Here is a 14,047-nt window from a genome sequence, read left to right on the forward strand (position 1 = left end):
ATTTTCTTTCCGTGAATTAATTTGTTGCCAGTTAGGTTTTTGCGATTAAAATTAAAACTCGCTCGAAGATTAGCATTGTGGAACCATTCTACAGACAATCCTGTCCACTGATCAGTTGCCGCGAGCAAGTACTATAAATTGGCATTCAGCGCTAGTGTTGGAGAGAAACAAAAATACATATTCTAATGGTTCGCCTGAATAGTCAGCTGAGTTCATAAAACTTGCAGCTGCATGTGACGATGAGTCACGATTGAGACAATGTCCAGTCAGGATGAAATAATGGCTTCCTTTTCCCCCCTTCACCTCCTGCCATCTTCAATCTCATCTTGTGAAAATCTAGCAGCGTACGTTTCCCTTTCGGCCTTTTTTTTTTAGACGAAGATAGGTTCACCGATTGAGTTAGGTTACAAGTTTTGTTTGTACTACGACTAAAACAGAAAGAAGGGAAATGAAGAAAAAGTTAACAGAGCACTTCTGTCTTCTGACAAGCAAGCTAATTGAAATCGAAATCATGGCAAGTAGCATTGTCCTTGGTAGCAAGTCGTTTGCACCTGCAGGTCACGCACAGGTAAGATCACTTAAAATTTAAAGGGTGAAAGGCGTAGATAAAGCTTCGGAGTGCAAGGTCGTAAAACGCTCATGGACAAACGAAATACTGACGAGATAAAAAAGGACCGGCCGACGTATAGTTTGCATTTATAATATTGTGCCTCCAACCAAGGACTTCGTCGAAAGAAGCTTGCACCTCGCTTCCAGTGGTGCTACTTACCCAATGTGTGTGTCGTGCAGGTTGTTTGCGTTGTTGGCCCTATGCTACACTGCATGTAACTGCATGTAACTTGCTGTTCACTTACTAAATCCTCAGGAGTCTATATCGATCCACGTTTGCCGTGTTCCAAACATGTTAATGAGATTGCTAATATACAAGTGAATATATGAAAGTTTATATATTTGAACTGCGGAGAATGATATGAAGATATGATTGATCATCGCAGTTATGCACACAACTTAAGCAGTTGTGAAATTAAAGCCTGAAAAACATTCAGGCATGAACGGGATTCCAACCCATGACCTATGCGATACCCGTGCAGTGCTCTACCAACTGAGCTATCAAGCCAGCTGGGAGCTGGCTACGTTGTGAGTTCGTAATATACCCGTAGAAGGTGAAGAATACAAGTGAATATATGAAAGTTTATATATTTGAACTACGGAGAATAATATGAAGATATGATTCATCATCGCAGTTATGCACACAACTTAAGCAGTTGTGAAATTAAAGCCCGAAAAAAATTCGGGCATGAACAGGATTCCAACCCAGCGTTAATTTCCCAACTGCTTAAGTTGTGTGCATAACTGCGATAATCAATCATATCTTGATATCATTCTCCGCAGTTCAAATATATGAACTTTCATATATTCACTTGTATTCTTCACCTTCTACGGGTATATTACGAACTCACCGGCAACGTGGCCTGCTCCCAGTTGGCTTGATAGCTCAGTTGGTGGAGCACTCCAGCGGTATCGCAGAGGTCATGGGTTTGAATCCCGTTCATGCCTGAATTTTTTTTGTTTTTCAGGCTTTAATTTCACAACTGCATGCTTAAGTTGTGTGCATAACTTCGATGATCAATTAAAAGACATATCTTCATATTATTCTCCGCAATTCAAATATATGAACTTTCATATATTCACTTGTTTTCTTCACCATCTACGGGTATAGTACGAACTCACAAAGTGACCAGCTCCCAGCTGGCTTGATAGCTGAGTTAATAGAGCACTGCAGCGGTGTAGCAGAGGTCATGGGTTCGTATCCTGCTCATGCCTGAATTTTTTTCAGACTTTAATTTCAAAACTGCTTAAGAGTCATACTCAGTTATTTTCCAGCTATATAAAAAAGTCGCGGCCACGGTACCTCGCCGATTTTGCTGAAATTTGGCTTGCAGTCTTGTTGTAGAGTCCTAACAGCGAAATGTATGTTAAAAAGTTCCAATTCTTTTTACTTTGGAAAATATCGAGAAGGCCGATTTCGAGTGACCTTGGCGGCCCGCCAATATGGCGGATGGAAGGAGTTCTAGTTACTTGATCCTGCCATCGTAATTAGTTCTCGACGATTCTTGTAACAGGCATTAAGAACTATCCTTTTTTCTCTTATTTATCGAGATAAATTCGGAAAATGAGAAGTTTGAACGAGCAACGGCTAAGAAGCTCGAAGTTATGTTTACGTCGCTTTAAATAGTCGCAAATTTACTGCAAATTAGGAAGCTGATATCTCCATTGTTATCTCGATTAAGAACTAGTCATTTACCCTGAACACACCTTGTTTATTGAAAAATTGATTCCCTCAATAAAGAAATTGGGGAAATTTAACCGTGGATATAAAAAAAATTATAGCACCAGTGACAGTCTGACCAGTTTAGCCATTGCTGAGGACCAGCCCGTTAAGCGAATACGGCAGATGTCTTAATTGAGAGAAAATGAAAAAAAAAAAAAAAAAAAAAACTATTCCTGTCGTCTAAATAAAGTTATTTCCATTTTTCTTGTTCATATGGTACAAATGCTCTACGTCTTAAGACACGTTAAAAAAAACTATTGATACGTGATTTCTGGAGAAATTTTGAAATGATATGGATCATTTTGTTGTTGAATTATAAAATTAACATACTTCATAACACGCACTCGATTTCGTTTTTCCAAATCAAAGTACCCTGGAAATCACCCAGAACATAGGAACTCAATTTTCATTTCCAATATCAAAAAAAACTTTTTATTTTACCCAGATTACGTGGCTACAAACTATCGCGGAAATACCGACCGACATAATTTCAATCACTGTTGAGTACAAATATGCAAATTACGTCACGTTTCAAATGGAGTCCTCTTTAACTGATTCAGGCTCTTAAACTCCCCTTTGTGCTCCCCTTTCTCTAGATGGCATAAAAAAAATCACCCACTTAGCTTCTATTGTGAAAAAGTTGTGTATCCCGGCAGAATTTGAAGCCTGAACGATGAACGTCGAGGACATAACGAGGATGACTGATTGACAAACTGATGAGAAATGAACATCCTTTCCCGTTCGCTAACTTGCAGCGCGCGCATTCGCTAATTAAGTTTATTCACTCAATCCTACCGAGCACAGGGTAAAGAATTTTCCTTGCTATGGTTTGAATTAAGGTAAGTGGTTTTATTTTATTTCTATCTTTATTTCTTTGGCTTTCATCGACACAAAGATGAAGTAACAGTGGTTAGATGTGGGTTTTAAAGGTTTTTTACGGACAGCTGCGGACAAAGCATAGCATCAAGCGAGTGCGTATCGTTTTCACAATGCACCAGAGATATAAGGCCTCATCTCAAAGGTTTCAATTAACGTTCTCGATGTTTCGCTTAAAAGCGAAATTCAGCTCCTTTGGGCAAGAGCAGGTACTGATTCGAATTACTTATCTATTTCATTGTAAACATTTTCGCCCCATAATTTGATGTTCTATAACCGCTGTATCGACGGTCCCTACAAAATACGACTTATCCTTAGCGCCCGGTAATCTGGGTTCTAAGCTGGGAAGTGACTTGAAGCGGAATATTCTTGAGTGGGGTAATCTTCGTCTCGGGAAAGGACATCCTGTCCTTCACATAGTTGACATGAAGAATCAAACAAAGCAGACCATTAGAGGGGTACGATATGGCTTACCACACTGACGGTGACGAGGTGTTTTTTTTTTCTTTTTTTTTCTTTTTTATCGATCGTACCAACTCTCTGATGCGACAGGGAATTTTGCCTGGGCTGATCGTTGTGCAGGACTTTTTTGCGCAATTCTCCCTTGCTCAAAGTTTTTTTTTTTTGCTCTTGGTATATACCCCATTGTAACGTTTCTAACGGTACTTCCCTAATTACAAGTATATACTCTTTGCAGGCGTTTTCAATTTACTGTAGGAAGCCAAAAAACGTCACAATATAATATATAGCACAACTTAATTTGATTTGCATTAAATATATTTGCAAACTGCAAAGAGGGCGCTAAAAGGGAAAAAAATATTATATATTTGTATATATTGTTTGTCAAACCGTCGAGAAATTATTGTCGAGAAATTATTATTTACCATGATCATTATTTCTTTCAGGCATTGAAGGTCACAACGCTACCGTTACGGCAACCGATGCTTCATTTTCACATGGTAACTTCCGCCCTATCAAACCTAGGAATTCAAGGAAGAAATGAAAATGAAAATTGCTTGAGATGTTGATGGTCAGAGACAATTCTCATACGAGGAGATTTTGGCTTCCCCAAAGTTTCTTTTCACTGCGGGCAAAATACAAAAACTCAGAAGCCCAGTCAGTTTCCGGCAAAGACTATGAAGCGGCTAAAAATGAAGAAGCGCTGGCAACCTCACGAAATGAGGTATTGGAGCACATACAGCCTAAGCACCCAGTCATGTTCGATGGTTACAATCTTTGCGAACTTCACAGAAGCGAAGTAAATGAAAAATCGAAATCTGTCGATAGATAGGTGATTTCAATATCCCAATAGTGTGAGAGGAATTTAAAAATAGAAAATCAATTGAATAAGCACGGGACATGTTCACGCGTTTGGGTGATTTCGAATCTGTAATTTGGATTTTCAGTAAAGACTGTTTACAGTGCAACAACCTCGGTGGGGAGGGGGGGGGGGGTACTACCATATATGGGCTATATAGATATGTGCCGCTGTGAAGGGTATGGTTTTCAAGCAGTTAACTCTAGGATAGGGTATATAAATCAGAGCGTTTGGGTCTAGAATAGGGTATCATTTTTGACAAAACTGAGTAGTTGATTGAAGATTTTATTTAGACTAAGGAAACCAGGAATTGACACTAAGAAATATAAAAAAATCAAATCGGCAGCTGCTCATCCCCACCCAGAGATTCCCAAAGTACCCCCGCCTCCGGGGCAACAACAAAGTGAGCCGTGTAAAAGTTTCGCTAAAAATCGGACACACAATCTTGAAACCTGTTTTCAAACACAGCTCTTTGAATCATATAAGCAAGAAAACATGGAAATTGCATTATTTAAGCGACAGGAATCGTTTTCTATTTTCCTCGACTAATATTGGCTTAACAAGCTGTTCCGCAGAAAAGGCTAAATTACTACTAATAATATAGTTTTTCAGCCTACGCTGTTACAAAATCTCCCAAATTTTTATTAATGAAATCAAATCAGCAATAACTAAGCTACACTCTGGGTAACTGGCTACTTCTCAATCGAGATAACACTGGAGATATCAGCCTTCCAATCTGAAGTAAATTTACGACTTTTCAAAGCTAAGAAAATATACCTTCGTGCCTCTTGGCCGTTGGTCGTTCAAACTTATCATTTTCCGAATTTATTTATTTTTTTATTTATTTTGATAAATAAGACAAAGAAGGATAGTTCTTTGTGTCTGTTACAAGAATTGTCGAGAAATTACGATGGCAGGATAAGGATTGAAGTAACAAGAACTCCTTCCATTCGCCATATTGGTGGGCCGCCAAGGTCATCCGAAATCGACCTTCTCGATATTTTCCAAAGTAGAAAGAACTTGAACTTTTTAACATCCATTTCGTAGATAGGACCCTAAAACAAGATTGCATGCCAAATTTCAGCAAAATCGGTGAGGTACGGTGGCCGGCCAAAGTTTGAATCTTATAGACTATGACTCTTAAGTTGTTTGCATAACTGCGATGATCAATCATATCTTCGTGAGATTGCTGATGTTGCCTCCTCTGGTATAGGTGGACTTAAAAGGTTGAGGCCGTTAATCGTTCTTCTTTCATAAGGAATTCTTAAGAGAGCAACAGCAGCAAGAATAGCTTTATTTCATCTTTAATGTTCTTTTTTTGAGATTCTGGTTCAAACGACGGTCCATTTCCTCAAAACTCTTCGTTCGTGGTGATAGTGGTCCGCCAGGACGACGTTTCCGGTGCTGATGGAAGGAATCAACATCTTATCCGTATGCCTGCCGTGACTTCCATTGGACTGACATAGGAATATATCTGGGAAAGATAATGCAGGTTTACCAGAATAACAACCTCTTGACTGTGATTTCATTTGATATAGTTTTGCCGCGATTGGATGTGGTCAATAGAAAGCTGTTAAAATTCGTTAACTTGTGACATAAGGCGAAAATGTAACTTTTAGCCAACTGCAAGAAAATCCTTAAGTGCAACTCTTGAAGTTAACTGTAGTTTTGTTATTGCCACAAGTCAAAATGCGGCGTTATTATCTTGTACTTACAAAAGGAGAGGGACACTTCGAGAGGAAAGTGTTAAAAAGGATGACTTCCGATCAGTCGTCCAGCCTAAACACACACAGGATCAAAATGAGACCTCCGTGCTTTTTTGTTACATCATATATTTTGTTACAGTCTCGTTTAAACGTTTTTACAAAACTTTTATGACTTGTAAATAGTAAGGGCTATTCCTTGGGGGGTAGGTGTTGAAATTGAGCTCATTATGTATAAATAAAGAAAATTATAATCCCAGTCATACCGGGCTGCTTTACGCAGGTCTGTGAGACCGCACGATTGCATGATTCCGCCCCGGGTGGGCTTCCATATAAAAAGGACGAGGGAGCTCGTCGAAAATTTGAAAAAAAAAACCTAATGCTGTGTTTACATTTGAGCTTTTACCAAGGTAAACAGTTACTAAGGTCAAGTTACTTAACCTTGGTACATTCGTTCAGTGTTTATACCGGCTCAAATAACTCAAGTTAATCTTTCAACATTCTTGCGCGCTGCATTAACAACGTCATGAAATCGAACTTGCACGAGGATCCCACCGCAGTGGAACAGGAGCAAATTGAGGTGCCATCATTTTCATAGGCGAGGACCTCATTCCATAATATTGCGGCGAAAATTCAGTTGCTTGATCATACCCAGAGTAAGCATTGTTATATGTGTAGAAACGTGGATACGTTGTGTATGCAGCAGCATCCTCCCAGGTGGCAAAATACATCGAGAATAATTACACAACAGAGGATCAAAGTTTGTCTAGAGAAAGTTGTAAATAATACCGAGAAAGAAAAATACAATGCTTTCTTTTACGCGACGGATTGTTCGCCGTAGGAAGATCGATCCAATTTTTCCATGTTATTTGCCAAGATTGTCAAAACTGGAAAAGAAACGTTTTGTCGCACAATCTGCTCACCGCGGGAAATGAAATATTAGGCCGCCACAAGCGGATATATCTGTCATCTTGACCTTGGTTACCAACTGTAACCATGCCTGATCACAGGGTAATTACAACTTTTACCTCGGTTAAATTTCTTTCGTCCTTTGCGGCATTTACCAAAGTATCAGTTGGCGTTTACACACGGAAAATGTTTACTTAGGTAAGTAAACTCTGATACCTCGGTAAACCGTTCAAGTCTAAACACAGCATAAGGGGTACAAATACCCTGTTTTGTGCGCGTGGCTTGAAATATTTTTCACCCGTAAGAGGTGAAAAAAGTTTCTATAACTCGACAGAAACACGGAACATGTTATTAGAGATCATATATTGAGCGAAAGCATCATTTTAAGTTTGACTTTATCCTCGAACTCGAATAAATGTCGCGAAAGATGAAGCGTTCTGCATGCCACTACTCTGAGTCCCCGTAGGCCATTTAGGCCTCCCCCCCCCCCCCCCCATTTACCTTGTTCATTTGTCTTCCCTTCTTTTCGTTGCTAACAGGTGCAGAAATAAGTACCGTTTTTGGCGAACCTAAGTCGAAGCACTCGTTAAGTTTCCAATATTTACTATCCTATCAAGGAATAATGCTTGCAATTTAGAATGTTACACTCCAAGGCTGTCACTTCATCTTTACGTGGACAGTTAGTTGCTTAGCAACGTCGTTCCGATAACTGGTTGTTTGGTCGGGTGTTGGAAACCGCAATTCGCCATCAACTGGTACTTTTAGTGCTCCCCCCTGACTTCTCAACCAGGTTATTTTTGTTTTGAATTTTTAAATTATAAATGTTTTTATACTAAGCTATTTCATAGAGGGTAACAGCTATATTAATTTTAAAGCTATTAAGTGTCACCCTCTTTGACTAAAGTTTTATTGATAGTCTGTGTGCACCAGACACACCATTATCCATAAACTACGGCATGTGTGGTTGGATTTTCAAAACTATTGACTTCCCTGGTAAGGTGTTAAATATCCTGGTAAAATTGTTTCCGCGCTAGACAACTGTTTGTTCGATTTTTGTTGATCAGCCGGGTGTTATCATTAGTCGTCAGAAAGCTTCTCGCTACGGTAATATGCCTTGGACTCATCAAGCGATTCAAAGTCCAGATATGGAGTGTCCTCCTGCATCATTTTTTCCAGTGATTTCGTCGCACTTTCAAACGTCGGTCTTTCGCTGGGCTTCTCCTTCCAACAACTTTGCACCAGCTGATAACTGGAAAAGGAACGGTTAGACTATAATACGTTCTTAATTAAGCCGTTCCTGACATTTTCTATGCGCGTGCTTTCTCTTGGACCCGGCTCTCGCAAAATAGTGACCATGCATGATTGGTGGATCACAGTTTTTAGACACAGACTATCTCGATGGTCATTATTTGCCTAAGAGCAGGCCTAGAAAGATGTTCTCATTTACTTGAGGTAATATATGGAGGGATAATGAAGAGACGTTTCGACGCATCTATATCAACGAATCGGGCAATTTTTAATTAACTTGTAGAACCAGCCAGTTCATCAGTAAACACTACACTGGCTGAAGATACAACCCGCCGGCCGGAGTGAGCAACTTTGGTACCTGATGTACGCCACAGCAAATTTTAGGTAACAGCAGACTTTTATATTTCTTGAGTGTGTTTTGATCCGAAAGGAAATGTGCTATGATTTATGCAATACTCCCCTCCGCTACCCCGCAGTTATCTAAAATCTTTCCTTGGCCTCGACGTGCGAACCAGGAACGGAAGTAAGTTGAAGGTTTGTTTAATTGAGAAATTTCAGAAACAAAAACTGTGTTTAAACAGAAGCTGGGAAACAGGAAATCAATGCTTCTGAAAAATATTTTGGTCAAAGTGTTTCCTCGTTTGCGAGGATCTTTCAACATAAGAGCGAGTTCGTTAAACAAATAGTTTTACTTACAGTTCATCAGAGCATGTGTCTGGTTTTTCCATGCGATATCCTGTTTTGAGAAGATTGTACAGCTCCTTGTTGTTTATTCCAGGATAAGGATTTCCTCCTAGAACAACAACAGTTACAAGTTTGACTATGCATGTAGATGTTTGCAACCCTAGTCTACCCGGGAGAGGAACTCCCATGTAAAAAGGACGGGGGTGTTCGCCGAAAATCTTGAAAAGAGCCCCTCAGAGGTACCAAATCCTGTTTTGTGGGCGTGGCTTGAAATTTTTTTTCAGCCCTAAGAGTTACCAATTCTGAAACAACACATTATGTCCTGACATATTTGTGTTAGGCTCAAAACCCTGGATGAAAGGTACCGCAAAAGCTCGTGCTGTGGAACGTTTGAGGCTGAATACCCTGAGAGGTATCAAAACCGCTTTTTTAACCCCTTAAAGATACGAAGAGCACACCCGCCCTTTATCTATGGGGGCCTCCCCTGGATATGCAATAAACATTGTAGGTATAGCAAATTTAGACTGTCTTGGACTTGTAATGCAAAAGACAACCAGGCTGATAATAAGAGCAGGAAAGTTGACTTTAATGTGATAAATTTTGACTGATTTCAATGGTGACTGTTTACCGAGACAAATAGATTTACCTCGAAACAAAAAGTAAGTCATGTGGACCTGCACGAAAAGCGACCCCCAAGTGTAAAGATCAGCATATATTATATGGTACCTAGCTAAACATGCGAAAGAAACCACACGAGTTTGCATGTTTATGCTCCTTTGTTTGCAAACTGCTGTAAATACCAACATGGACAGAGAATGTCTATGTACTCTTTTGTAAGAACGAAGAATTTTCGGACTGGAGGTAAATGTTCTTAGTTTTTTTCAGCCAACCTGAGCCTGAAATATTACACGTTCAAACGAACGTAAATTATTTACCACTTAAATATCCTCAAAAACAGGTGCAACGAAGCATGGGTGGATCACATGCGGACCCTAACACCTTTATTTCCTTTCTTTTTTTCAGATAAATTTTAAGAGCATAACATAACGCACTATGAGCTAAATTTCCTATATATTTTGTTACTCGTAATCGGCTACACTCTGGTTCTGGTCCTCGTCACTTTTCCAGCGTCCGTGAAACTTTAACAACCTTTCAGAAACGTTATGCGAGAAGTCGTTCTAACAACAGAGGTTACCCCACCAGAATGTAAACTATGGAGGCCGTTATCTTTGGGATCATAGCCCACATTCTTTAAAGTTAAGCATCCTTAAATATCTCACCTACAGCGGGTACAAGATAATTTGCCATTCCTAAGGGTATACCCAACTTCTTTTTCCAAGTGGATCACACTTGGAAAAATGGGTCAAACTTGGAAAAAAGATTGAAACTTGGAAAAATAGGTCAAACTTGGAAAAAAGATTCAAACTTGGAAAATAGGTCAAACTTGGGAAAAAAGGATCACACTTGGAAAAAGGTCACACTTGGAAAAAAGATCACACTTGGAAAAATGGGTCAAACTTGGAAAAAAGGCGGACAAACTTGGAAAAAATAGGGTCACACTTGGAAAAATCATCAGTCATCACCACCATCGACGCGCTTTACTCGTGTCACTGATTCAGAACGTGACCAGCTCGAAGGACAATAAGTGTTGGGTCGCAAGCGAGAGAGATCGAATGAAACTGGCGTAAAGTATAAATAGAAAGAAACGGCCAATCACGACTTTGCAATAAGGTCGTCCGACAACTAACACAGAAAATGCAGCGAGGAATTAATGTGACGCTAAAATACCAGCGGAAAATGTTTGTGTTCTTCAGTTACCATCTCCAGTCGTTAAAGTTCTCAGTAGTTTTGCTATAACTTCTGGTAGTCCTGAATGCAAAAATGCAGACGACCAGTAACTATATAACCGAAGATGGTCTATGATGAACGTGGGCAAGACAAGCTCATTTATCCGGGTTATGTTGTATATTCAAATATGTCCCTAAAAGCATTTACTTAGTAGCTTAGTAGACTGTATAGACCCTTTTCATAAATGGCTGCCATTCAACTGACACGGTAATTCAAAAGAATTGATACTCTCAAATGAGCTCACCATGACGGGACGCACGGGGCTTCTTCTGTAAGTACCGCGGAGAAATGGTAGGAAATTTCCCTAGCATTCCTTACATACTCTCATTAGGGTTCTTCGTCTTGCGGCCAGGGAAGCCGTCATAATCTGTTTCAGTGACATGCCGATGATATTAAATGAAAAATAGACCAGAAAGGGCCGATGGAATATGAGACAAGCTTTAAAATGAAGTCACGATATTAACAGTGCTTTAAAAGTAAATAGTGCGTTCGAGTCATTACCGATGCTTTCAAATGATGGCGGACTCCACCGACACCAATAATCTGGAACAAAACAAGGTCATTATATATCGGATCACGTCTAACCACACGTGAGCGGACAAAATCGGGGAATGCCGATAAATCAAGTAATCCCGCAATGATGAACGAATTACACAACATGAACCTGCCTCTGCTTCTCCTCCTGAACCAAGTTCAGATCTACGACCTGAACTTAAAGATACCGAAGTGCCTACGAATGGATGTTGAGCGCGGCGAGCAGACGTAAATGTCTTGTTTACCCAATGAAAGCCATCACAATAAACTCTGAGCTTGCGAGATGCTTGTCCAAGCGTAAAAGAGCGTTTGATTAATCAATCTAAAACAGATCTTAAGGAATAAAACCCCAGATGACCTGGAATACTTGTCTGAGTATATCGTTGGCAGTGGAGCCACGTGCAGTAATATCATGCTTGACAATTGAAGTTATTGTGTAGAAAATATCGCACAATTACACAGCCGAGGGCAAAAAAAAAAAAAAGCGCGAGGAGAAACTTAGTACATGGAGCTAAGATAGATTGTCAGTGCTTTAGGTGACCATGCACGGCTACCAATGGCTTGGCCAATCGTTTGGCCAATGGCTCGTACACGCAACGAATCGTAAAACTCAATAAGTAACGACCTCCGAAAGAAGTGAGCCTACCCCCCATCCCCTAAAAATAGAGGAACTAAAGTTCAAAAGTATAATTATTTTTCCAAGCAATAACCTGAATAACGTAGGATAAACTGATGACGATTCAACTAGGGAAGGTATAGCTTATTCCAGGAGGCGTCATGAAGCGCCCTGGTAAAACAAACCCCGCAAGATTTTCATCAACTAACAAGAAGGTACTAACAGGAACTTTCCTTGCAAATTGAAATTACCACAATTGACAACTTTGCATCATTTTTAACAGGAACGCATAAAAAGAACGTTTAATCATATTGAAATTAAAAAGTCGACCAGAGCAGTTAAATATTTATAAAGCAGACTAACGTAGCAGTGCATCCTGAATAGTAAAAATAGTTTAAGGTATCTTACATCACGGTCTACATATAAAGTGCCCACCCATGTGCCAGCAACATAAATTTGAACTATAATAATAATAATAATAATAATAATAATAATAATAATAGTACTAGTAATAGTAATAGTAATAGTAATGGTAATGGTAATGGTAATAATAATAATAATAATAATAATAATAATAATAATAATAATGATAATAATAATAATATGTCCATCCCCACAGAAACGAACACCTTGAAAACAATGGAAAAACTCACAAAGTACAAAGATCTTGAGATTGAAATCGGGAAATCGTAGGGAATGAAAACAACAACTGTCCTAGTGATCATTGGAGCTTTCGGGCTTGTCAAGAAGGGAAGAGGAAACTACATCGGCAAGATCTCAGGCAATATTAGAATAACAGTGCTACAGAAGACCGTCCTCCTTGGAACTGCTCACATACTTAGGAGGACTCTATCCATCAAGTAATCCAGCAGACTTATGACTGCCCTAGGCTCACGGATTGAACTCGGCACCATAAGCTAAAAGCGGCAAGACTTTAAGGACTTATAATAATAATAATAATAATAATAATAATAATAATAAAATAATAATAATAATAATAATAATAATAATACAGTAAATGGTTTGAACCCAGGAGTATCAGTAGTTCGTATAGTGTGATCGTCCGGGTGAGTGTAGTTCTGAAAAGAACTGTTGTTGGTGACTGACGTTTCGACAACCTGAGCGGAAGTCAGCTTCAGAGTCAAGTGAATAGTGTTTGTCAGTCGATGATGTTATAAGTCTGGTCCGTTGAACGTTATTGGTCAGTTTAGCCATGATGGTATTGGCTGAAAGACTCGTGCAAAGTTTGTCATCAGTCATTGGTGGGTTTCGATCCGTCTATTGTTAGTCAAATAGGTCGGTTTTTGGTCCGTGTATTGTTAAGTCGGTCTGTTAGAAGTCCGTTTGTCGGTTTCGTTTCTGCCATGGATAAGTCGTTTGTAGGCGCCGGTAGTTGTTGACATCTGTTAAGAGGCGGTTGTTCTAGGTTAGTGTACCAGCTTTCCAGAGTCAGTCGTTGAAAATAGTTTGTACTGTGGGTTAAGCACTGAGCAGAGTCCCAGTCAATGCTGTGGTTTGTCAGTTGATGATGTACAGCAATGTGATTGTTGGCATCACCATTTCTCATGGCTCGTTTGTGTTCAGTCAGTCTCGTGTTAAGGTTTCTGCCAGTCTCACCAATGTAGGAAGCCTCCTGTCTGTCGTTAGGTTCGTCTCTGTCTTTCACGTTGGTCAGTAAGTGTCCTAACGTAGTTGTAGGTTTGTGGGCTACACGAATGTTGTAGGGGTGTAAGACAGAGACGAACCTAACGACAGACAGGGAGCAGTTTACAGGATCAAATGCTCCGACTGCCTAATAATAATAATAATAATAATAATAATAATAAATATAAAATGAAAAAGGAGTGTTTATTGTGACAAAAACTAGAGCTAAGTAAATATAATAATAATAATTATAATAATAATAATAATAATGATGATGATAATCTTTATACAGGAGGCTCCACTCACTAATGTGGTTTTCAGGGAGATCCTGAAAT

General features: G+C 39.4%; 1 protein-coding gene and 2 long non-coding RNA genes across 3 annotated transcripts in view; 2 read left to right on the plus strand and 1 right to left on the minus strand.

The window, feature by feature from the left end:
* Positions 1-201: 201 nt before the first annotated feature.
* On the plus strand, positions 202-6,488 carry LOC149102333 (uncharacterized). The gene is made up of 2 exons (XR_016202585.1): positions 202-568; positions 5,850-6,488. It is a non-coding gene; the product is annotated as an uncharacterized LOC149102333 (long non-coding RNA).
* Positions 1,608-4,559, plus strand: LOC149102334 (uncharacterized). Its single transcript, XR_016202584.1, has 2 exons — positions 1,608-3,171; positions 4,114-4,559. It is a non-coding gene; the product is annotated as an uncharacterized LOC149102334 (long non-coding RNA).
* A 1,533-nt stretch (positions 6,489-8,021) lies between the features above and the next one.
* LOC110064191 (uncharacterized) overlaps positions 8,022-14,047 on the minus strand; it is a 29,082-nt gene continuing 23,056 nt past the window's right edge. The window contains exons 17-18 of the mRNA XM_089274556.1: positions 9,083-9,179; positions 8,022-8,387 (exon numbers count right to left, since the gene is read on the minus strand). Of these exons, the coding sequence (XP_089130682.1) occupies positions 8,216-8,387; positions 9,083-9,179 (269 nt within the window). The 3' untranslated portion in view covers positions 8,022-8,215. The remainder of the gene's footprint in view (positions 8,388-9,082; positions 9,180-14,047) is intronic.

This window comes from Orbicella faveolata, unplaced genomic scaffold (assembly GCF_042242905.1).
Source record: "Orbicella faveolata isolate gen_17 unplaced genomic scaffold, um_ofav_v1 contig_36, whole genome shotgun sequence".
Lineage (NCBI taxonomy): Eukaryota > Metazoa > Cnidaria > Anthozoa > Scleractinia > Merulinidae > Orbicella > Orbicella faveolata.